Source organism: Centruroides vittatus, unplaced genomic scaffold, assembly GCF_030686945.1.
Source record: "Centruroides vittatus isolate TY-2023 unplaced genomic scaffold, ASM3068694v2 contig_824, whole genome shotgun sequence".
In the NCBI taxonomy this organism is placed as follows: Eukaryota; Metazoa; Arthropoda; class Arachnida; order Scorpiones; family Buthidae; genus Centruroides; species Centruroides vittatus.
Window position 1 is genome coordinate 1,443,862 of NW_027122537.1, and position 25,339 is coordinate 1,469,200.

The 25,339-nt window shown below is 32.0% G+C and overlaps 3 protein-coding genes across 3 annotated transcripts in view; 2 read left to right on the forward strand and 1 right to left on the reverse strand.

The window, feature by feature from the left end:
- Nucleotides 1-2,573: 2,573 nt before the first annotated feature.
- LOC136982406 (52 kDa repressor of the inhibitor of the protein kinase-like) lies at nt 2,574-6,754 on the reverse strand. The gene is made up of 2 exons (XM_067278898.1): nt 6,733-6,754; nt 2,574-4,933 (listed from the first exon to the last, which is right to left on the reverse strand). The coding sequence occupies exons 1-2, from the start codon at nt 6,752-6,754 to the stop codon at nt 2,574-2,576; spliced, it is 2,382 nt and encodes a 793-aa protein (XP_067134999.1).
- A 2,767-nt stretch (nt 6,755-9,521) lies between these two features.
- Nucleotides 9,522-11,138, forward strand: LOC136982407 (tigger transposable element-derived protein 1-like). Its single transcript, XM_067278899.1, has one exon. The coding sequence runs from the start codon at nt 9,522-9,524 to the stop codon at nt 11,136-11,138; it is 1,617 nt and encodes a 538-aa protein (XP_067135000.1).
- A 5,266-nt stretch (nt 11,139-16,404) lies between these two features.
- The window catches only part of Klc (kinesin light chain), an 82,117-nt gene continuing 73,182 nt past the window's right edge, over nt 16,405-25,339 (forward strand). Inside the window, exon 1 of the mRNA XM_067278863.1 lies at nt 16,405-16,621. The gene's annotated coding sequence lies outside the window, so the exon portion shown is untranslated. The remainder of the gene's footprint in view (nt 16,622-25,339) is intronic.

The window sequence follows — 25,339 nt, forward strand, 5'->3', positions numbered from 1 at the left end:
TTCATAATACTGTATGCACATTAAAGTTCTATTTGGTATAAGTACATGCTTTCAATGTTTCAATTTTTAATTGGATTTTTTCACTGGTCCACCTATTGTTTACTAATGAAAAACTTTAGTGGGTGTATTATATTCAAAGAGACAAAAGCAAAATTCAACGATTTTATAATGTTTCTTAAAAGCTACGTGTTTATCGTATCTTTTAAGAATTATTTTTAGTATTTATATATACGCAATGCTACTGCTTTTTCATAAGTTGATTATATGAAAATGTTTTAAGTGAAACAGAATATCGGAATAAAAGTTTTTCGAAATTTCTACAATTTTTGAAAAGCTTTTACTGAACTCTTGAACAACAGATTTCTGTTAATTGTTTACCAGAATATAAACCTAAGATTTGTAATTTTATTATATGTATTTTTACTTTCTAAAGAGCAAATAAATGCTTATAAATGCACAAAGTTCGAGAAGTGAAGTACTAGGGGTACTCGAGTGTCTATTGTGTCATTTGATAAATATAAATGTCTACATTTTGTGTTGCGATATGTAGATCTGTAATCGTTTTATCGTATATCTGCATCGTATTGCAAATAATAATTGGGGTAAATAATAAATCGTTCGTAACTTTAAAATGACCGATTGTACGTACATTTTTTGTCCGAAATCGATTCAGAAGTTGAAATTACAACTAGATACATACAAATATGTTAAATATGGTAATAAATGTGATAATTATTAACTTGAGACCTTTTCCATCAATCTAACCGAAAAAAAATTCAATATCATGTAATAATACCAAAATGCAAAACAAATTGTAGTTTAATAAATTATGTACAGTGACAAACGTTTACATTTTCAACTCTCAAAGGCATGTGCAGGAGACTTAGGTCAATCAATTCTATTGTGTTAGAATTAGATTGGGAAAAGCAAACTTCAAACTAGTGTTTTTACAAGTAACACTAAGCCTCAGATTAGTAATGACATTTGGGATTATCACGATAACTTGCTTCGTGCACAAGAAACTGTGTTTTCAGATTCTGCAAGTAATTTGTGTTTTGTGTTGTAGTTTTCGACGATACTTAGAGATGCCCTGCATTTCTAGACAAGAAAACCCAATTGCATTTTGGAATCAAAATAAAACTGTATTTTCAGAACTTGGAAAGGTTACCATAAAATTTCTCTGCGTAACTGAAACTTCCGTTCTTTCGAAAGATTGTTTTCCAAGGAAGGAAACATTTTGAATTCAAAAAGCAGGTTAAAACCCACTCTTGTCGAAATGATGTTAATAGCAACTAACATGTCATTTGCAGAATGGTCAAAAGCGTTTTTTCTGTAGCCAAAAAACAATTAAATTATTTTTTGCGATTTTATTTTTATGGTTTTGTATTTTTAAAATTATGTTCATAAATATATGTTCATACGATAGTAAATAAACTTAGTCTATATTTTAAAGAGATGTTAACTTGTCTATTTGTCTGTCATAAGTAACATACATTAGTTATCTACAGGAAGAATCCTGAACAAGTAGAGCGCCTGTTGGAAAAAAAAAAGAAAAGAGAGAGAGAGAGAGAGAGAGAGAGAGAGAGAAATGAAGTTTTTGTGAATTGCGGTAATTAACGCTTCTCGGACTAATAAAAAGTGTTTTCAGATATTTGTCGCAGTTGGTGATGACTGATTTCTTCGGCATGCACTAACTCAGACAAAAGTAGGGCCTACTTAAATTTTAGTGTATTTTTACTCGATAGTAAGAAACTATAGCGATAGTGCTATCGATAGACATAAAGACACTATCGGTTATCCCTAATACGAATGTTTGATATCTATTAGCGAGGTTGAGGCCGAAGTTTTAAACGCGAAAACGTGTACGTCGGACGTTCAGCGCCTCTTTCCTGTAAGCCTAGAAGTTTGACAATGGCGTTTGGAATGTCGAGCATGATTCCACTGACTTTTCAAACGGCATTGTCAAACTTCTAGGCTTACAGGAAAGCAGCGCTGAACGTCCGACGTACACGTTTTCGCGTTTAAAACTTCGGCCTCAACCTCGCTAATATTGTATAAACTACCATAGACTCTCTATAGTCTGACACTCTGTGTGCGGCACATAAAATTTTCGTGTTGTTACTTGTCGATATATACAACAGAGAAAGACTGATGTACTGTACGTGTATACTGTCAGTCGCTAGTTGTTTGTTGCACTGCAGTCGGCAAAACAGTCACATTCATATATAATATGATAAACTAACCTGTGAACCAAGTGCGATTTTACAGTATACACACACACACACAAAATTTAGTAATCCGACAGCTGCCGGTCCGATGTATTTCGGGTTACAGAGATTCTATTGTAGTTGAAAAGAAGAAAAACCATACATAAAAGTCAAGGGCGTCGCCAGCCAATGGGCCAGGGGGGGCAAGATGATATAAATTGATAGAGGATATGAATTGTATGTAGGTAAAATAAAAACGATTCATAATAAACGTTATTTATTAAAATTTTTTCTCAGCAACTTAAGGTGTTTGGTTTTTTCTGATAAAAACGATTCATAAATTTTAAGAAGCTTAAGAAGATTATTTTAATTAAAACATAATCTTCTTGGGTTTTTGGTGAATTTTTCTACTACTTTATTATTAAAATCCTTTATGTTCTCATTGATGATCTTTCTATGGACACTCATCATTGCAAGACCATTGAGGCGACTTTCCACCATGGTACTTCTTAGCCAGGTTTTCATCTGTCTCAGGCTGCTAAAGGATCGCTCTACAATACACGTTGTGCACGGTAGAGTAATCAAAATTTTTAGCGCTTTACTCGTTTCGGGAAAGAAAGTTTTCGTTTCTTTTAGAACATCCACAACGGCCAGCTCAGTTACATTGGGTTTATCCTGCCACAATTGTTGCCACAGTTCAATTTCGTATTTTATGTTTGGTAAATCGTAAAATTGAGAGAAAGTTTGGCAAGCTTTTGTGAGACTTTCCATGGACATGGTTTGCATTTGCGCCGGGTGTAATTTAGATAATGCGAATGATGGAGTATTTTCTTTTGCAAATCGTCCTTTAAGAGAATTAATAATGGAGTCCAGGTATGGTATTATTAAAGACCTTTTCCAGTATTCTGAAGGACTTCTTGCTGGATGGTTGCTTCGATAACTTTGTCTTCCAAAAATGCGCGGCACTGATGTCATGTCCTCCTCCAGTCCGAGTGTTTTTGCAATGACAAAAGCATCCCTTAAAATTTCATCTGTGACTTTATCGGCATCATCGCGGTGTCTTTTAAGCAATTGCATAATGTTCTTAATGTGCTGCGAGGCCTTGATCGCGTCCAAAGTTACAGACTGGAGTACGTTTACCACGGGTTCCATCAAAACCGAGTATTTGGCTATCAACAAAAGGCACAGAATAAACGAAACTCTTGAAGCGGCGGCACGGAGCTGGAATGCATGATTTCGAGTCGCACTGTTTCCATCACGCGATAAAGTTTCTAAGGCCTCCATTATAACATGAAAATTATCCTTAAAAACTCTGATGGTTTTATGTTTCTCGCTCCACCTTGTTTCGCAGAGCGTGGAAATATTAGGTATTAACTTCCTCCTCAAAATTGATTCCCGAAAAAATGAAATAATGTCTTTCGTGGTTCCTATGGTGTTCCGAATTTCAGGCAGAGCATTGAGATCATTGATTACTAGATTTAGTTTGTGCGAAGAACAATGAAAGAACAAAGCTTTAGTGTATTTTTTGCGTAAGATTGCTTGTACACCACCTTCTTTTCCGGACATTGTCGAACAACCATCAAATTCTAATCCAACGCATTTTACTGGAATAAGTTCTTCTTTTGTCAAAAATTCATCAATGGTTTGTGCGATAGATTTCGCATCCAGACCTTTTAGCTCAACAAATCCAACAAACACTTCTTGGACTTCGTTGTTTTTCTCATGAAAATAACGCAGTCCAATAGATAACTGTTCTGTTCCAGAAATGTCAGCTGTTTCGTCTGCTAATACACTATATGCTTCTGCTTCTTTTACTTCTTTTATAATATCTTCCTTAAGCACATCTCCACAAATGCTAATAATTTCATTTTGGATATCAACCGATCGATAGCTTGCATTTTTCTTCCCATGATCGATGTGTTTCTTCAAAACCACATCTCCCGCATCAATTCGCAGCTGGTACAAGTCCTCAAGAATTCCTTCACCATAATGTTTACCTCGCACCGCTAAGTCGTGGGATCCACAAAATGTAATACAAGAAACGATCGACGTTATAATTCTTCGATTTTCCTCAATACGGCTCTGAGAGTATTTATTGAGTTGCACATCGACAGGCAAATTTCCTAAAAATGATCTAGCAGCTTCCAGTGCCTCCTTATGAAAGTGTGTTTTCATGTGCTTTTTGCATTGATCGTGAGCATCATTAAACTTACGAAATGGTTTTACGATAAATGACCCTAATACACCTTTAACGGAACTCGGATTTGGCGGAAACAACGTGCAATATTTACAAAAGCCACCTTTTTGGCATCGAGAATATACCAACCACGGCGAGTACGTTTCCAACCATGAATAATTAAATTTTCTCTTTAAATGCTCGGCGTCTTTCACAAAGTCGTAAGCCCTAGGAGGCATCCAACAATTTTCAAGCAATTCTTTCTTCTTTTCGTGTAATAACATGGACGCTTGCCCAACAAATCGACCAATGTCATTTTCGTTGCAGTCATCCATCGTAGAATTTGCATCCTGGTCACCCACACAATCATCACGAAGACGTGCATCAGCATTAAGATCTTGATCTACTTTTTGATACTGAGCATCTTCCGTTGCCGTGAACGAGCTAGAATCATACGACGCGATCTCCATTTTGTTTCTCTTTTTAACTTTTTCATCCTGCTCATCGCTGTCACTACTTTGTACTTCAGCTTTTTTTCTTTTTAAATTTACTGAAAAACCAAACAAATATAAATACAATACTAAATTAATAAATGTAAATTAAAATTTTGGCCGGAACTTGCCATTATGAGATGTGTTTGTTTATTTTAATGTTTTTTAATTAATTTATTTATTATTACTTCCTACCCGTATACCAACTTCCATGGTTTTACGAGCACCTACCACAATCTATGTGTTGATCCTAAACCCATCCTGTTGAGGCCGGATGGCCGAGCGGTCAAGGTGGCAGCCTACCGCTTTGGGGGACCCGGGTTCGAATCCCGACAGGTCGAATAATCCCAGGAATTTTTCGGGGGGTGTTCTGTTCGGATATGTCGGGCCCTGTCCCTTACCACCCGGTTGGCCCATTGTGGGCCTGGCCGAACCCATAATGGGTTTGCAAAAAAGAGGCCCTTTTAGTGCCCACAGGGCGAAAAGAGTTAAAAAAAAAAAACCCATCCTGTTTCCCTAAGCTAGTCCTGCATCTATCCAAGGCGATCCGGAGCAGGCTTGACAGGCACTCTGTGGTGAAGGAAAACCTCTTCTATGAGGAAAATCTTCACCAGAACCAGCCGCTGAGCCCTAAAACAAATTCCAGACAAAAAACCCTCAAAAAAAATTATATGTTATAAAATTAGTAATATTAGACTCATTTAATTTGTTATTTAATTTTGTTAAATTAATAGCACGTTTAGTGATATTATTTATTTATTTTTTATATAATATACAAATAGTCTTGTTAATATTTTTAAAAAAATTTAAAAATTCAAATGAGATGAATTCGAACAAATGGTTCCATTTTGGAACGATGAATGATACCCTGAAGATGGCCTATCCAAATAGGCTGATAACGTTCGAAATAAAGAGAAAAAACTCAGCAAATAAAATTCAGATGTGTTCTTATTATGTTTAAATAATATTGCTGGGAAGGAGATAGATAATAAATAAATAAAATTAATGTTATAGTAGAGCATCGATTTCCGACCCCCGATCAACCGTCACATCGGTTAACCGACCGCGCTCTAGTCGGCAAATTCAAATATCCGCTATTGATGTGGCGCTACAATATATGTCATGTCTTGGCTACTTTAATATTATTGTTGTTAAATTTTTACGTGTTTTAACTGGCAACAATGGTTTGACTATGAAAGGGAGGCCATTATTTAAACGAAGCTTAATTTTCTAATTATGAGTGGTTGTTTGTTTTGTGTGGATTTTTCTGAGGAGTGTGTGTCGTGCTGAATCGGAATCCGTTTTCATCGGTGATATTAATTTTGGATCTGTGAATTTCACACTTGTAACAGATCGTGCTGTAGTTGCTGTACCGTTTGCAATGGCGATTAAACGTAAACACGTTGTTCTCAGTGTTTCCGATGAACTGAAAATAATAGATCAGTTGAAAAGTGGTGCTAGTTGAAATTTTGTTACGCTTAACATCGATAAAAATTCAACGCGAAGTAGGTTAATAGCGATGTATTAATTACATGGGATATATATACTAATAAACTATACTAATAATGTATTTTTTCATACTTTTCGGTTATCCGTTTTTTCAGCTATCCGACCAACCCGTCCCCAATTGAGTCGGATAATCGATGCTCTACTGTTATTAATTTTCCTAGAAGTAGTAACCCTCATAACTAATATTGATTATTTTGCGTACGAGAACCACTGCACTCGATCAGTGTCAATAAGTAGGTAATAAATAAATACGAGATGGTGAACAAATTAATTATTAACACAAAAAAGCTAAATACGTTTTTAGGCATTGACAATCTATGATGAATAACATGGATGCAAAAATACTCACCAAAAAACTTTCTTATGTCCATATTATACTCAGACCCAAAAATTTTACGGTTTGCTTTGCAGATTTATCCCAGTAGGGGTCGCATCATTTCACAATTCATAGGGGTCGCATCAATTATATCTTAACAGTTTAACTTTTTTCACGTTTTTCTTTTAAATATTATTTCTCGTTCTATTTAGTAATTAAATAAACATATATGTTAACTTTGTAAGCCTTAGTTAATTATTTATTAACATTTGAATTTATATGTTAAATTTTGGGGAAATTTTTATAAGTATCTGAAAAATTCTAACTATTTAAAAAAACATGAAATAATTAGTGATGATAAAAGTTATTTTTATTATAGAAAAGATATGTCACTTTATGATTTAAAAAAATTATATTTATTACAAATGCATGGCATCGTTTTTACATTCAACATAAACACGCATAGGTGTGCGTTTCAGGTCGCATCGCGCGGGAATTATAAATCGGGCAATAAATGACAGCATTTAAATAATTTTTTTCGCATGTCTAGGGAGGGGCAACTGCCCCTCTGCCCCCTCTGGCGACGCCCTTGATAAAAGTGTAATTTCAGATTAGGCCTATATTATTTCATTTTAAAATTCTTATTCGATTATCATACTCTTTTCTCTTTCACTGTGTACCATACATACATATTACAATAATAATAAACCAAATACTGTATTTATTTAGACACTAAAAGAATATAAAAATTCTTAAATTTCATCTGCTTTATTATATTTTCACAAAGTCTTTGAGTTATAAATGTAGACACTTCCAGTTATTTTTAGTTGATAACCTAATAATATTATATTAAGAATTAGATATTTGACTGTTTGTAATTATATATATTTATTTTATTATTATGGAAAAATAAATAAAACTTTATAAACTCAACTTTAATATTACTTAAAATGTAATATACGCATGTTACATTTTAAGTATGTAATATTTAACTTAAAAAATTATATTTAAAATTGTTATAGAAAAGTTTTGTATATTCACGTTAAATAATCAATGAAACAATTCTGATTTATTTTTGATAAGAGTATTATTATTCCTAAATTAGTTCTTAATTATAAAATTTTGTAATAATCGCTAATACTGAAAATAAATAATTTAACAAAACAATTATTAATGTTTAATGTTTACATTATTGCAATGGTGTAAAAATAAATCAAGTTACATAATAAATATTAAATAAAATTATTAACTTAGTACGTTATATAAACTTACGGGTATGTTCGAGGTACTCGAATTCGAGAAGTGATATTCGCCCATCTCTATTTAAAACCTTATAACTAAGAAAGTAATTTTCTTAGTTATAAGTTAGTTATTATACCTTTTCGTAGTCTGTGTGATTAAAATTGAACAAATTGCTTATTTAAAACCTCTTCATCGTTTAGATTAGATTGATTTATAAATAGATTTTAGTTAGATATATGCTTTTTTCGTTCAAACCTTATACTAAGTCTGAACGTATCCTAAAGGATTAAATTAATTCAGCAATAATTGTCTAATATTTTAAGCTAGAATAGTTAATGTATTAGCAGAGGAAAAGTTAAACTGAAAAATTAGAGGTGAAAATTCAAAATAAAGGCAGCTGTGTGATCGAGGGACCATGCATTGCGTTAGTAGTTATGAGTTATGGAGAGGAGGATACGTTTGTATCTGACGATGGAAAGGTAGGTCTTTAATGACGTAAAATTCACCAGTTTATTTTTCTCTCCAGTCACATCACAAAATTTGTGGGGATATGATTGCAATATTATTATAACGTTTTTTTTTAAATTACATGTCACGAACCTTTTATATTACATCCGACGTTTATTTCGACAAGAATTTATATTCTCTAATGTATCAGTAAGCAAAATAAAGATAGAGATTCTCTACATTCAGAATTCTTCAGTGCACCGAGCAAATAGTTTATTGCCAGTTTGTGACGCCACAATAAATAAACAGCAATGGTAGAAACAGATACAACTGCTTGAAAATAATTCCTGTGTATTTGCGAATGATTTCAACTTCTGGATTGAAGATCAGAGGACGCTGGAGGATTCGAAATAAATTTAGGTACAGTCATACCTCGGTACTCGAACGTTTCGGAGCCCGAACAAATCGGTACTCGACCAAAAATTTCGAAAAAAAAATGCCCCTGTTCCCGAACAAAATTTTGGTACTCGAACGGGAAAGCCCGCCAAGTCGACGTGTGGTGATTTCTTATAACCGTGAACGAATCAAAAAGGGGCGATACAAAATTAACGAGAACATTTATTAACTCACATACATCCAACTTGGATCTTACACAAAAAACGCCTCCTATCGTGAACAATTGACGAAACGAAAGTGTAAATTTGTCAGACAATGAACAAAGACTTAGCTTGTAAACAATTTACCTTTTGTATACATATAACTGACAAGATTAAGGTTCAAATTATGAAACTCGATCCCGAACGGTCCCTTGACGGTCGGACACACAAAAAGAACGGATAGCGCTTAACTAAAGCGCGGTTTACAATGACGAATATGATTAACCTTAACACGACAGACAGTTACGAGACAGTCATTGTTTCGCATGCACATTAACTTACGCTGTGCTATATTTTTTGGATTAGCATCCTTTTCTTTTGATTTATTATCCCTTAAACATGGGTCCCAAGAAGTATAAAAGTGAAAGTGGTCAAGTGAAAAGGAAAACAGTGAGAACAACAATCGAACTGAAAAAAGAAATCATTGCTAAACACGAAAATGGAGTGCGTGTTTCGGATCTTGCTGTCCAATATTCTATGGCTAAGTCGACGATATCGACTATTTTAAAGAATAAAGAAACAATAAAAAGAGCTAATGTTGCAAAAGGAGTGACTACGTTGACAAAGCAAAGGCCTCAGATACTTGAAGAAGTGGAGAAGTTGCTACTTATTTTTATAAATGAGAAACAGTTACGAGGTGATAGCATTAGTGAGACATTTATTTGTGAAAAGGCGCTAGAAATCTATGACGATTTAGTGAAGAAAACCCCTGGTACAAGTACGAGTGCTTTTGTATTCAAGGCTAGTAGAGGGTGGTTTGAAAATTTTAAGAACCGAAGTGGAATACATAACGTAGTAAGGCATGGAGAGGGAGCTAGTTCAGACAAGGAAGGGGCTGAGAAATTTGTCGCCGAGTTTAGTAAACTTATAATGGAAGAAGGTTATGCACCTCAACAGGTGTTCAATGCAGACGAAACTGGGCTATTTTGGAAGAAAATGCCGAAGAGAACCTATATTACAAAGGAAGAAAAAGCACTACCAGGGCACAAGCCAATGAAAGATAGGCTTACTCTTTTGCTGTGTGGTAACGCAAGTGGAGATTTTAAGGTTAAGCCATTGTTGGTTTATCACTCCGACAATCCAAGGGTGTTCAAAAGGAACAATATTATGAAGAGTAAATTGCCTGTTATGTGGCGTGCTAATTCAAAGGCCTGGGTGACTCGGCAATTTTTTGTTGAGTGGGTGCATGAAGTTTTTGCACCAAGTGTGAAAGAATATTTGCAAGAAAAGAACTTGCCAATAAAATGCCTTCTCCTATTAGATAATGCTCCTGCTCACCCTCCAGGCTTGGAGGAGGATTTAGTCGAAGAATTCGACTTTATTCGGGTTAAATATCTGCCACCTAACACAACCGCTTTGCTACAACCAATGGATCAACAGGTCATTTCTAATTTCAAGAAATTGTACACTAAATCCTTGTTTCGGAAGTGTTTTGAAGTCACTAATGACACTCGGTTAACTTTGAAAGAATTTTGGAAAAATCATTTCCATATTCTTAATTGCGTTCATCTTATTGACAATGCATGGAACCAAGTGACATACCGTACCATGAATTCAGCATGGAGGAAACTCTGGCCCGACTGTGTACCAGAGCGAGATTTTGAGGGCTTTAATGAAGAAATTGTGGATGACATTGTTTCTATTGGACAAAGCATAGGCTTGGAGGTCGACAATGAGGATATTGAAGAGCTCGTGGAAGACCACAGTACCGAGCTTACTACAGAAGAGTTGGAGCACCTTCAAAATGAGCAACAAAGGATTTTGGCTGAGGATATGTCTTCGGGAGAGGAGGAAGGAAAGGAGGATATCCCAAGTTCAGTGATTAAAGAAATTTGTGCTAAGTGGGGGGATGTGCAAGCTTTTGTTGAAAAATCTCATCCTGATACCATGGTAGCCAATAGGGCTGTACACCTTTTCAATGAAAATGTCATGTCTCATTTCCGTAAAATTCTGCAAAAAAGGCAGAAGCAACAGACAATGGATAAGTTTTTAATTAAAGATTTACCTGCCCAAAAGCGACAGAAAAGGGAAGCAACCCCCGAAGTTCCATTACCAGATGTTTTTATGGAAGGGGATTCCCCTTCTCGGCAGTAACTCCCGCTCTTCCTCCTCACACCTCCATCCACTTACGCCATCATATCGCAATCAAAAAGGTAAGTTTTCGTATGTTAAAATGACTTCTTTAATGTTTTTACTATTTATTGAGAGTTATATATGTGTTATTTACTGCTTGCCTAAAAACTAAATATCATTTATACTCTAATCTGTTATGTTACTAGCGAATCAACTGGGGATTGGAACGCATTAATCCATTTTACATTATTTGTAATGGGAAAAAATGATTTGGAGTCCGAACATATTGGTACTCGAACCTCTTTCTGGAACGGATTATGTTCGAGTACCAAGGTACCACTGTATTAATTAATTTACATAGAATATATCGATATTTAACGAGTTTCTTTGCTTCAGAAAACGAAGGACGAAATTCAAAATCAGCCGACGTTGGACATATTGAAAAAAAACTTCGGTTATTTGATTAATTTATTTTAAAAAAGTTAATATTGTGTCGTTGCTTTAGCTATTAACAGACAAGAGAATTGCGACCGAAAATCAGTGAACGATTTTAAAGATTTTAAATAATAATTATTTTAATAAATTAATTAATTTTTATTAAGAAATAATAAATTTAAAATCGCTACTTTAATACTTAAAAATAATCAACCAAAATAGCCTTTATAACCCATACGCGATTCGACGATTACTTCTCTTGTTAGTTCAAGTTATTCTCCCAGATGGCATATTCGATATGAAAAACAGCGAATAAAATTAACGTAAAATGAAAGATTTACATCGATTCTCATCTGACTTTACAGAATTTTATTGAAATCTTTTGCATTTTGTGTCATACTTACATTACACCACATTAATTAATTGATGTTGCATAAACAAGCCATAAGTTGTGTGTATTTCATGTTTTGTAATAAAAATCTCAGCCCCCCCCTTATAATTTGCGGACACCTTTTTTCTGCTTACGAGCCCGAGTAAACTAAATAGTATGTAAAAGTAGTAACGGATATATTTTATGTAAATACTTTCAGTAGATATGTAGAAGTCAAGCGATATGAACGTAATCAATCACTATTGTAACGCCAAATCTAGAATTTTCTTTTATGTTGTTTGCTAATTTACGGCAACGCAACATTTGGGCGATGTCTTCCGGAAAGTTTTTTTAAAGGAAAATTGGCCCCTATTTAGGCGTTACAGTACAAGAAGAAAACCAGGAAAACTCCACATGGCCAGCCCGTCCGAGCGCGGTGCGAACCCATGACCAAACTCCTAGTGTTCAGAGTATGAAGACTGCTTAGCCACTGGTGGGCCAGAATTTTCCTTTATCACGTGGCTTACGCTGAGTGTGTGAAAGAGAAATAGCAAATGCTTTTTGCCTGTGACTGAACATGACAACGCAAGCTGTAGAGATAGACAACGTAAATGTACCGCTCAATTTATTTAATGTATAAGAATGTAAATTTTAAAAACAGCATTGTATATGGCCTTTTCAAAATAGTACTGAAAATTTGTAAATATTTGGTTGTTATTTCTTCTGTATATATGCCCCTGACTGCTGTGCCCTAGGCCATGGCCTAGGTTGGTCTTATGGGAAATCTGGCCCTTCTCGTAAAGAATTTAGTAAAAAGTAAAACAACAAATCGGATAACAGATTCTTATCTTAAAAATAATTTTAAAATAGCAGTGACTAACTAATATTCAGCCAAATATTTTGAATATATTACGTTTACATCAGTTCCGGAAATCACATTACATAGCCTAAACCTATGTTAATTTGTAATCATATAAGAATAAATAATAGTAATTTACTCGCGTTTGTTTTTGTTTTTGTTTTTTTTTTCCTCATATGCGGCCCGCGTCAATTTGAAAGTTTTAAATGTAGTCCTTACGTAAAAAAGGGTTGCCCATCCCTGTCTTAACGCGTGAATAGATGAAATCTAATCGAGTAAACAAGATGGAGGACATGAATTTTCCAGACAAATTTTTAATGTTACGTGAATTAAATACTTCGTAATAATAATAACTTGTACGTGTGACGGCTACACGACGACCGCGACGAATACAGTATATTCTATTCAAAACAAAAAAAAGAAATAGATAATGAAAAATCTCCATAACTATTAAACCGAGATTTACTTCGTTGTTTATGTGAGAAACTCGTATCATAAACTTTCCTTCTAAAGAAGTGGTTCTCAACCTTTCTGAGGCGGCGGAACACCAGTCATATACTTTTTATTACACGTATCATTAGCATCAATACATTCAAAAATTGATAAGCGATTCCATGTTTGCCATTCTCAGGAAACTATGAAGCAATAAACTAATAATAATAAAACTTTATATAAACTTTAATGTATTGAATAAAATAGAAACGCGGAATTATCTACGAATATAGCAATAGAAATAAATTTGAATAAAAACTTTAAAATCTTTTCTTTCGTGGAACACTGTTTGCAGAATACTGGTTAAAAACCACTGTTCTAAAGTAACAGAACTAATTGTTTATCATCACAGGAGCAATTGTTAAATACTCTTCGATTTTATGCCATTGGAACTTTTCAGCGAACTGGGTGATCTTGCATCCAGCCTATAGCCAAGTAATTGAGTTTCTCGATGTACTGCACCCTTGAGATCAGATGTATCTTCCGAAAGAGGAACGACAATCAGGGCCGGTTTTGGATTGTTAGCCGCCCATGTGCTACAGATATTTGGCCGTCCCTATCTTTTTTTTTTCTTTTTTTAACTCTTTTCGCCCTGTGGGCACTAAGAGGGCCTCTTATAGACGGCCCATTATGGGTTCGGCCAGGCTCACAATGGGGCGACCGGGTGGTGTGGGACGGGGCCTGGTATATCCGAACGGAACCACCCCTGAAAAATTCCTGGGATTATTCGACCCGTTTGGATTCGATCCCGGGTCCCCCAGAGCGGTAGGCTGCCACCTTGACCACTCGGCCATCCGGCCGTCTCCTTAAAGGCACTGTCCAGTCCGTTAGATGTTTTCAAGGGTTTTCTTTTTCCTGGCGATGGCGGACCCCGGGGTGACGACGTATTGAAGTTCGGCACAGATACGTAGCACAAGATAGAGACGAGCAGAAGCACGGAGCGAAGAGGGCGACGATTCCAAAAGGAACTGTTATCGAGGAAGAAGAAGTCTTCTTTTTTTGCAGTCGGAGTTTTTATTAGTTTTTCAGCTTAACTTGGCGCTAATTGGGCAGATATTTCTTCTGCGCTTCCTAATTGGTCTCCCGCCTGTCTGCAGGTGTAAATGGAGCTTCGTATAGGTCGCGGGAAAGGTCGGCCAGAGAAGGTTTATCCGACACCGTCTTTTAGACTACGATCGCGTTTAATCGTTGACTATGACACCTACGCTCATTTTGATATTTTTTTCTTTCTAGTTTCGTTTTGCTTTCTAAACTGCGTTTTAAATTTTTAATATTTTTCTTTCTAAATTTTCTTTACCTAAGATTTTGTTTTTCCCGTTACTCTCTATGAGCGTCGACATCAAAGTCCGGTGTCTCCGACTCGACACTTATAAGTTATAATCTTGGTGATTGACTTAACAAACTTGTACATATCCCTTTTGGGGGGCTATTTCCGGGCCCCACAATATCGAGATTTATTACTAAACTCAGCGATGTCTTATTATACTCTGCGAGAAATCGCGTTTGTCCGCGCGAGAAATAACAGCGACAAAAATTTTCAAAATTAATATCTTTAATACAAATTTCGCTAATTGTACATTTTTTTTTCTTGCGTAAGAATTTCATATAGATATTGTTGCAAATGCATTTTTTTGGTGAAATTTCGAAAATATTTTTAGTTATAAATAGATGAATTTACGCATTTGACATCATGTCGTAAATTGCCGAATTTTCGATGGTCCACACATTATTTTTTTGATTGCTTCATTTCATGCACAGAAAACATTTATATCTATACTATCAACAAAGAATTCTGATGGATTGAATAATATTTTGAGCGATGTCAAGTTTTATATTAGATGATCGAGTTAAGCCTAACACACGACTATATCATATTCAAAATTAAAAATAAAATTCATGTGTAGAAATATAAAGAAAATATCTGTTAAATCTTAAATACAACATTCATATGAGTAAAACAAAATAATAACTTTGTCAATTGGTCGATTTACAAGTCAGAAAGAAGCATTTGAGAATAGGGTCATAAAACAATCAACGTTTATTGACTTTCGCGATAGGAGGTATAGCGAGGTATATTGACAAATTTTTTCGCAGTAGTACGAAATTTTTACTGACTTCACTTGAAAGTGTCATATTTCTTCCCCATTTACAAACAAACCCGATGGCGATCGGTGAAACATGAGAGAAATTACGGCGAGTTGAAATTTGATATGTTTATTTTTTGCGTTTTACGTATCAAATTACATTAAATTCGACACAAATAAAGCATTTGTGTCAATAAGAAAATATTTTACACCGTTTAAAAGTAGAAAAAATAAAGAAAACAAAGATGTAATAATAATTTTTGAAGCGAAGCCAAAAATTTTACAATTTAAAGATAAAAAATGGATTCTGTTAGACGCCGCGCGATAAAGGGGTGGCGGCATAATCACGCGACTATAGAACTGGTAGATAAAGCATTGAACATTGTTAGATGGTCGCGGGTTCGCGCCTAACCAACGGGCTGGCTACTTGGTTTTTCCGAGTTTTCTTCACGTGTAACCTATAACTCCTAAATAAGGACCAGTTTCTTATAGGCATCCTTTCTTGTCAGATCGCCCATGTGTTGCGTTGCCGTATCCCACTAAAGACAAACCCACAATTGGAATGGAAGAAAGATTTCTCAAGTGGAGAGTCAGAAAAAAAAAAAATTATATATACTATAAATATTTCGAAAAAAAGATATTTGTGTCGATGTGAAAACATTTGATAAGTAGAAACTCCAGTTTGAAATATCAGTTTTTTCAGTTTCCAAACTGATTATGAATTTTGATTTAAATCGTCTCATTTTTAACAATCGCAATGAAACATTATCTACATTCATAATTATTTGGGAATAAAAACAATGGGAATCTAATTAATTTTTTTTAATCTTTAATCAATCCAAAAAACATTTAAAAGTTTAAATGAGTGAATAACTGGAAAATGAAAAAAAATCTAATATGTAATTTAATATAAAAAACCTTTATCAAATTTAAATTATATTACTATATAATTTAGTTTGTGATTTTTCGATTTGACAGAAGAAGAAGGGGAAAAAAAATCCATAATGAAATACACGAGAACCGGAAAATAATCATGCATAGATATCTATTAACAGCTGACAACACTAATGCATCGAGCCGGTAGCCATTTTGACATCGTTTACGTAGTTATCTGTCGAATTAAATGTCCTTTTAACTTAGAAAAAATAATTATAAAGTTGATTTGAACTATTTTAAAAAATGTTTTAAGTATAATAAGCTTAGTTGAAATGTAAAGATACCGTAATTTCTTAAAATAATCAGTTAGACATTCTTGGAATATAAGGTAAGATTTACAATTAAACAAGGTTTGGCTCTATTAGGTTATTGGAAACAGCTGTATTAAAATACCTCATCTTTTGTTTCCGTCGAATTGACAAGTGGACTACAATAAGTAGTTTTTGTTGCGTTGAATGAATTGTACATGTATAGAATTTTATAGAATCAGTCCTCAACATAAACCCACAATAATAAAGTTAAGCTTATACCTAATCTTTCCATAATATAAATGTGTGTTAAATGTATGATCCTTCTTATTATACCTTTAAAATACATATACATACATTATTTATTTGAATGATAATTGTTTTTTTAAGTATGTAAAAATAAAATTGCATGTTTATGCCTGTAATGCCTTGTAACAAATTTAATAGTAAATAATGTAATAATTGCTTAGTTAATGATTACATTTTAAATCTGAGTTGCTTTAAATAGTATTGCTCCAGATTATTATGCTTTAAAGCTTAATTTTGGTATTTGCACTCTTAAAAGTCATATGAATTCATTTGGAGTACTATATGATTGATCCATTATTTATGAGGTTTTCTGCTGTTAAATTTTTAAATTTACAGTTTTATATGTTGTATACTACATTTCACAGAGTGTTTTTAGTAATTTTTCAATTAGTGATTTGTTTTCGTGTGTTAAAAATTTATACGGTAAATACCATAAAATAATTTTCTACTGAAAAACTTGTTTTTGCATTTAACGATATGGTAATTTTTATTTGTATATATGTATGATTTTACATACGTATGAATAAAACCTCTTGTCGGAAAGTGTTCTGCCAACTCCGTAGGAAACAAATTTTAAACACATCAACTGCTAACCAGATTAGGAGTTCTTTTATTTTTTTACATTTAGATAAAACATTTTTTGAAGCTTAATGCTTTGATATCTGATTATACAGTTAAGGTCAAAAACATTTTATCTAAAGAATAAAAAGAGAAATATAAAGAATAAGTTTAGATTATTTTTGTTTATTAAAGATAAAAAGTATTGGAAAATGAATGAATTATAGGCTATAAATTATATAATCAGAGAGAAGTATCAAATTAATTTCATTTATTAAAATGAGGAATTTTAATTAGTATGAGTAATTTTATTTATTGGTTATGACTCTATTTCCTGTGTGCATGTAAAGATTACTTAAAACAGGCTCAGGCAAACTTTCTACGGTAAAGAATCAAATGGCACTGTTTTGATGTGAATCAGGCTGAAACACACAAAAAAACATTGCATTTTATATAAATTCTATATAAAATTGATTATATGTAAGACTTTAATATAAGTAATAAAATTTTTATTAATTTAAAACGTAGACAAAAAATTTTAGATAAGAATATGCTGATGTCCAAAACTAAAGCAATAAACAAAACCTGTGTAAAATTAACATCAAGAAATGTGAGTAGCTGAAACTTACATCATATCTATATAAATCAGCAAATTGCCATTCTCTCTTGAGTGTCATGCAAATGTGTGTGATAGTAGCACACCAGTGCAACAAAATGTAATACAGTGAAATGAATTCTGACAATTATTGGCTAAAAGTAAGGAAGTATTCTTGATACATTAGTAACTTATCAGACATGCCTCACAGAAGGCATTAGGATGATTTGTTGTGATAGAAGGTCATTCATTTCTCCATGCTTTTGCTGCATACATTTGTGTATGTTGCTTTAATTTTGGAAATGAGTGTATTTTTACTTAATTTTAATGAGAACTTTGTGGTTGTAACTTTTGACCATTTCTCAATATTAAAAGGAATCTTGGTTGTTGCAACTTAATTATACTCTTAATTACAAGTGACAGTAAACAAGTTACAATAGACTTGCATGCACTGCTAAGTCTATTAATTTATAAAGGAAATGTGAATACTGTGGGTAACTAATCTTCATAATTTTGTTTGTTGCCTTGTGAATTTTGTTCACTGGACACATGACTTACTGCAAAACACTTGTAACATACATTTAAGGATTTTGATAGAATGCAGGTCATAGAAAAAGACAGAGAACAACATGCAGCTCAAGATTCAGGTTGTCCATGCCTGATGTTAAAAAGTATCTCAACTATTACAAACCAATTTTTCACATTTACAGTTAGTAAAATTACATATACTAAAGTTTCATGTAAATAATGTTAAAATAATGATGATTCTTCCAATAGTAGTAATAAGTAAAATTTTTTGGTCATATTATTACCTAGAGTACAAGATGGTTCCAAGCAGTTAAATCAATTTTTAAATTCAATCAGTTATAAAAAAAGCATTGTTTTAAGATTTTAAAATTATTACAAGCAATGTAACTTGAAGGAATGAGACATCTCCATAATACTGTACTTTTTATTTAAGAGAGTTTTTCTTCAGAATAAAATCCTATATGATTCAACTCAAGTATTGAAAACTTACTTTGCTACTGTAAATATAATGTGAATCCAATAAATACAATACATTGCTTTATGAGAACAAAAACATAAAAAAATCTTGTTAGGATGTTTTATTTTCGGATTATGTTCTCTTGAAAATGAGCCTTGAACAAGTTTGACTTTTGTGTAATTTTGCTCTTAAAGCAATTTTTTATATTTATTGTGTTTTGAAAGAAACAGCTTTTCGTTATTTATTTTTGTTACTGTGTGCATATGCATTTTAGAATTTTTATATATAATCATTGTTGACAAATTGAAAACAGTAAAATGACAAATTTTACAAGATTTTGAAGTAACTTCTTGTCATTATATAAAAATTTTATTTTTGAAATATTGTAGAATAACTTTATACTAAAATATCAAAATATATGGATAAAATACATAGTTTATCACAACAACCAGATGAAAAATTTAATTCTTAATCAACATCTTTAGACATATGTGTGACATCTGGAAATAAGCATATAAAAGATCTGATTACATTTATGAACATGTTCTTATATTTGAAATAACTAACAAAAACATGTGAAAGGGTGATGGAACATGAAGAGTCCCTGATGGAATTTTTATATGATTTTACTATAAAATGATAAAGAACATTAATAAATTATACTCTTATACCTTGGGTTATGATTTTTTTTTTGTTTATAATTTCATACTTACTAATCAAATTGAAAAACTTGATTAGTATGAGTAATGTCAAAAAATATTTGGTAAACAATTTTGGTAAAATTAATTCATTTATTTAATAATTTAAATTTTCTTTATTTACCAAAACCTGCATTTAAATTTTTGATTTTTTTTTGTTGTTTAAATAAGTTGCAAGTTTTCCTCTAATAAAAAAAGAACTATCATCATTTAGGTTGCTCAATATTTGGATGAAATACAGTAAGACCCTGCTAATGCTGCTTCGATTAACACTGATTTGATATAACGTGGTCTGCTCGAAGCCTAAAAAAAGCTCCAAATTTACACTGATTCAAATTATTGCGGCATTTCATTGATTCGTATATAATACGATTATTTACGAACACAAATCAATCGGCAAAAGGCGGCAATTCGTCATAGCGCTGTACTTTCCTTAAATCTATGCTTGTTTTGTGCAATTTTGGAAAAAATATAACATCATGGATGCCATAGGCAATATCGACTTCGTTTGGCAAAATTAACTGATAAATGCGTGAACAGAGTGTGGAAGAAGTTATGGCTGAAGATATCCAAGAATTCCCAACGAGAAGAGCCTATCGCTATAGCGTTATGTTGACCAAATTGTCAACCTAATCGATACAGCAAGACTAGGAGATGTAGACGAGCAGGATGTTGAGGAGTTACCGCAGGTTTCTGGTGACAGCCTTACCACCGACGACCTTGAAGAACTTGCAGAACAAGGAATTCATGTAGAACTGGAAAATAGTGACTCTGAAAATGAAGAACCCAGAGAATTTCTCTACAGATTTCCTTAGTAAAAGTTTGGTAACGATAACCAAAATCATTGATCAAATTGTAGAGAATGATCCAGATTTTGAAAGGAGTGCAAAAGCAAGACGAGGCATTTTGGATGCATTCTTCTGCTACCGACATTTGCTTAAGGAAAGAAAAAAAGCGACAAATGAAACTGCACGACTTTATCACAAAAAAAAAAGAAAAAAACAAGAATTTCAGAAAAGCCAGGACCTTCATCACATAAAATGAACTTTACATTTCCGTGTGCATATGTTTATGTGTTATTTAACATATAGTATGATGCAAATTAATATAAAAATAACTTAAAATTAAGGTAAAATATGTTTATTTTTGGTCGCGTGTTCCCTTTTCCCTATTTACTCTATGTTAAAAGTATCTTGTTTAGCGCTTTGTCATCTAGGAATGCATCTCCCCTGTTAAATGGAGTCTTACTGTAATTTTATGTGATTGAAGTGATTTTATATATATAAATACATATATAGTGTAAAATCACTTCATTTGTTTTAATTTTATATAACCGAACATTCAAGATTTTGCATAAATTAAGAATTTAAGTAAATTATACAGGTAAGTTTAAGAGAGAGTATAGTTTTATACAGTTATCTTTTTATAACTCTATACAGATTTTACATAGAATCTTTCAAAATACAAGAAATAATGATGGAGATGAGTTGCGAAAAAATATAACTTATGATAAAAAGATTTTGACTCCTAAAAATGTTATTTGTTTAGAATATGGTTTTGTTTTACACAGAGATTGCATGTCAGCAAATTCTGCATAAAGTGAAATTCCACATAAATCTGTGCTTCAACTCTAGTAGTCTCAGATAATTGCTTAGGCACTTATGCAACCATTTACAATAAACAGAAAAATATTTAAATATTTTTCTTTGCAGACATTACATACATAATGTGTCTTTAAACAGTACGTCCTTTCTCACACAGATGAGGGATAAGACAATTCCATGGCAGAGTCAACCTTTTATTTGAGGTTTCTTGTCTGCCTTCAAATGTAAAATAGTCCAATACTTCCCTCTATTGTATTACATCCTCCTGGCTTATTTTAAATATTCAAATATGTTTAAAACATTTTACTTGCGTTCTTACAATAATGCATAACATTTTAATCTAATGTTTCTAAATATACAGAGCAAACTATTATATCTTATGGAGAACATTACTTGAGAAAAATACACATCATTCTTTTGTTGTGGTTTGTTTTCTTTTAATCTTGCACAGTTAGTATGCTATAAATATACAGCTTTTTTCATTTTTCTTCATGTAATTAGAATCTTCTGTTTTTGTTTCATCCTGATAATTTTTTTTATCAAAGGTAGATTGTATAAAATTGCTTCTTTTTATGCCATTATTTTTGCTCCACAATGAATTTCATAATAAGAATAATCAGTGTGTGCATTAATAGTTATGTTATCTCTTAGATGCACAGGAATAATTCTATTTATTTATCATCCATGAAAACCATTCAAATGTGTGTGTAAAAAGACCTGTTGTATTCTCTCATTTAAGTTAAATAATATGAAATGAAAAATGACATACATTTAGAATATTAAAACTTTTAATAATATAATTTGTTTAATATGTTAAGTGACATTTAAAATGTAAAATTTTTAACACTAATTTATATGGATATACAATATAATTACTAATATAGCCTATTTATAAATAGAATAGATATACAATAATGTCCTCCAAAAACGGTGCGTTATGTCATAAATAAAATTGTCACAAATGTTTTTGAACATAAAGTTCTTCATCAGGTGAGAAACAGACAAATTGCAAAAAGTGTTTTTGGTTTTTGGAGGACATTATCGTTTATTTATCACAGTATGCAGTTGATGTTTTAGAATAGATATAGAATTGAAATAAAAAAGGAATCATAAATTATATGTAGGCAATAGTAATAATTAAATTATTGATATTGGCATTCAGTGATATTAATGACATATATCATTTCAACTCTGCATGTGTATGTGCGTATGTATACTGATATGAATATATATTTTTAAAAACAACCTTCTCTAATATTTTGGATATAATAATCAGAAAAGAGATAAAATGAAAAGTTCATTAAGTCTAAAATACATTAGATAGAAATGCAAAGATAAAATATAACAAAAATATGTGCATTGTACATAAATATAATCTTGTATAGCAGTATTCTAATTTTCAATACTATAAAACAATTGCATAAGAAGTCTGAACCATGTTCAGACTTTGATCAAAACTTTGTAGATTATCAGTTATGATAAATAGTGGCACAATGGAATAATATTGGATTTACATATTTTCTTGGAAGACAATCAATAAAAATGAAATTGAATTGTTGCTGGATATATGAAAAGACACTTTACAGGGGGGAAGTGGATATTGGAAACAAATCAGGAAATCTATGGAAGAAAATTAAAATAGAAATAAAAAAATTATTTGCACATAATAATGAGCAGTGAATGTTGTTTTATGTAAATTTTGAACATTTTATTTGTTTCTGTATCTTGTGTGTTAAAATTATATAATTATTTAACAATATATGCTGATTTTTATTTGATTTTTTTTTTAAAGTGAATCTATTTTTAAAATTCTTTTGATTGTGTAGAGAATAATTATCAGAATAATATACTATTCTAAGATTTTGCAAAATATTTCTTTTTGTAGTAATGCTAATAATTACATAAAAGTTATCAATAGTTTAACTGAAAAATGAAGCTATTTTTAAAAAATATTTGTGAGTTTAATTCTAATACAGTATTAATGTGTTTTTTCGAATGTGTTAATGTATATGGAAACCATATAGTAATTATATTTAAATACTAATTTAAATTAAAATATTTGTTTTTGGTATATTTACAATTATTTTTCAAAATATTTAGATCTAAAACTTTGTATAAAATTTCAGTAAAAATGAAGTTTAAAAAAAAAAATAGTTAATAGCATAAATATGCTATAATATATATATATATATATTAATAACAATAATTTTAGTTATTATAATATATTATTATCTTGAATTAATAATTTTTACATATACAGTAGACTCCCCTATAACATGGTAGATACGTTCCGTGTTATATGAATCTGTGTTGTACGAGTCACTTAAATACATGATCCAATCACAGCCTGGCACGTGTGCAGTTTAGGGACTACAGCTGTTTGAAAGGTTTTCTTCCATAAGATTAATTGATTCAAGACTAATTTGACTCAACATTTCCAAATCACGCATAATTTTTCAAGAATAATCCATATAAACTATGCTATAGACAAAAAATTGTAGGAATACTTACAGAGTGTGCACTGTTCGACGATGTCATTGCTTAAGCTTGTTTTCGTTGCGGAGCGGCTTGTCGAATGGCGGACGCGTGTTTCCTGATCAGCGAATTTTTTGCAGAAAAATAACTTAACTTTGGAGACATCATTAATAAAAATATAATTTTTATGGCCGTTGAATAATAAATGTTTTTTAGTAGGTCCAGTGCTCGTTTAAACTCAACAGTTTGTACAATATCTGCTATTGGTCCAGATTCGACCAATCCTGTCGTGACACAAGTTGTGACGTTTTACTGTGTTATATGAGTCTCTTTTAGCATGTTATATGAATACAATTTCAATTTTTTCGCCGTGTTATACGAATCCGTGTTATATGAACTTGTGTTATAGGGGGGGGTCTACTGTATATGCTAAAGTTCTTGTATATCATCTTATTAAAAAAATAGTCAAAACAATATATTAGAATTAAAATTACATACTTAAATATAAAATAACTTTTTTTTTTTGAAAATATACTTTAAAAAATAATATAAATTGCCATCTTCATTTGTTCAAATAGCTAATCATAGAAAATGTGTGTGTATTATTAAATTACTTAATGACAGAAATAGTATAGTTATATTAAGATTTATTATATATTTTTGTTACTATTGGACCAAATATTTGGCATTTGGCTATATTTGGCCTTATTTGACCACAAAGTAACTACAGTCAAACCTGTTTTTATGCGGGGGATAGGGACCGCATTAAAAAAACGCATAAAAAAAAATCTCACGAAACTTCACGAATGGCTGTAAATAATAGTTTTCGCGACACAATTAAAAAATATTTTTTTTTTATGCGGTCAACAGGGACCGCATAAAAAAAGTCTCACATAGAAAATAACTCAAAACCGTACGAAATAGAATTTATTGACAACAGATGTCAGCACTTGACTGCATCGTCTGGTCTATCGTCTGTTTTACATATTTTTGTCCAGGTGGTGTTTTGTTGACTTAAAAAGTAAATTATTTCATTTTTCGCATATTCATGCAATAATATTACTATAATAAGTGCATTTATGCTATAATAAGTTTATTTAGCTATAATAAGTCAACGTAAGACATGATGAATCGCACGAGACTAGTCGCCAACTATACCGCACAAATTAAAAATTTGCATTAAAAAAATCGCACAAATAAAAATCGCACATAAAAAGAGCGCATAAAAACAGGTTTGACTGTATTTGTCTGAATGCTAAATACATGTATTTAATATTTGGACCAAATACTTCCTTAAAGCTGAACTATCCAGCTGAATAATCTCATTTTAGTTGGTGAGAGAGAGAGAAGGAAGAAAAAACTAAAAAACAAAATAAAATGGAAAAAAACACTTAAAAACTCAAATATTTATAACAATTGTTGTTTATTTCTTTCAAAAACAAGTATAACTTTAATAAATAGTCTTCAGCAAATATTTATTAATAATCACAATCAAAAAGTGATAAATTGTAATGAAGGAACAAAAATGCTTCTATATTCATAAGAAGTTAGCAATTTTGTGGTTGTAGTGGGTG

Excerpts from the sequence above, each read along its gene's own strand:
- LOC136982406 (XM_067278898.1), bottom strand. The coding sequence starts at position 6,754 with ATGGACATAAGAAAGTTTTTTG. Across the intron at positions 4,934-6,732 it reads GGACATAAGAAAGTTTTTTG|TAAATTTAAAAAGAAAAAAA; the intron begins GTGAGTATTTTT and ends TTGGTTTTTCAG.
- LOC136982407 (XM_067278899.1), top strand. The coding sequence starts at position 9,522 with ATGGCTAAGTCGACGATATCGACTATTTTAAAGAATAAAGAAACAATA.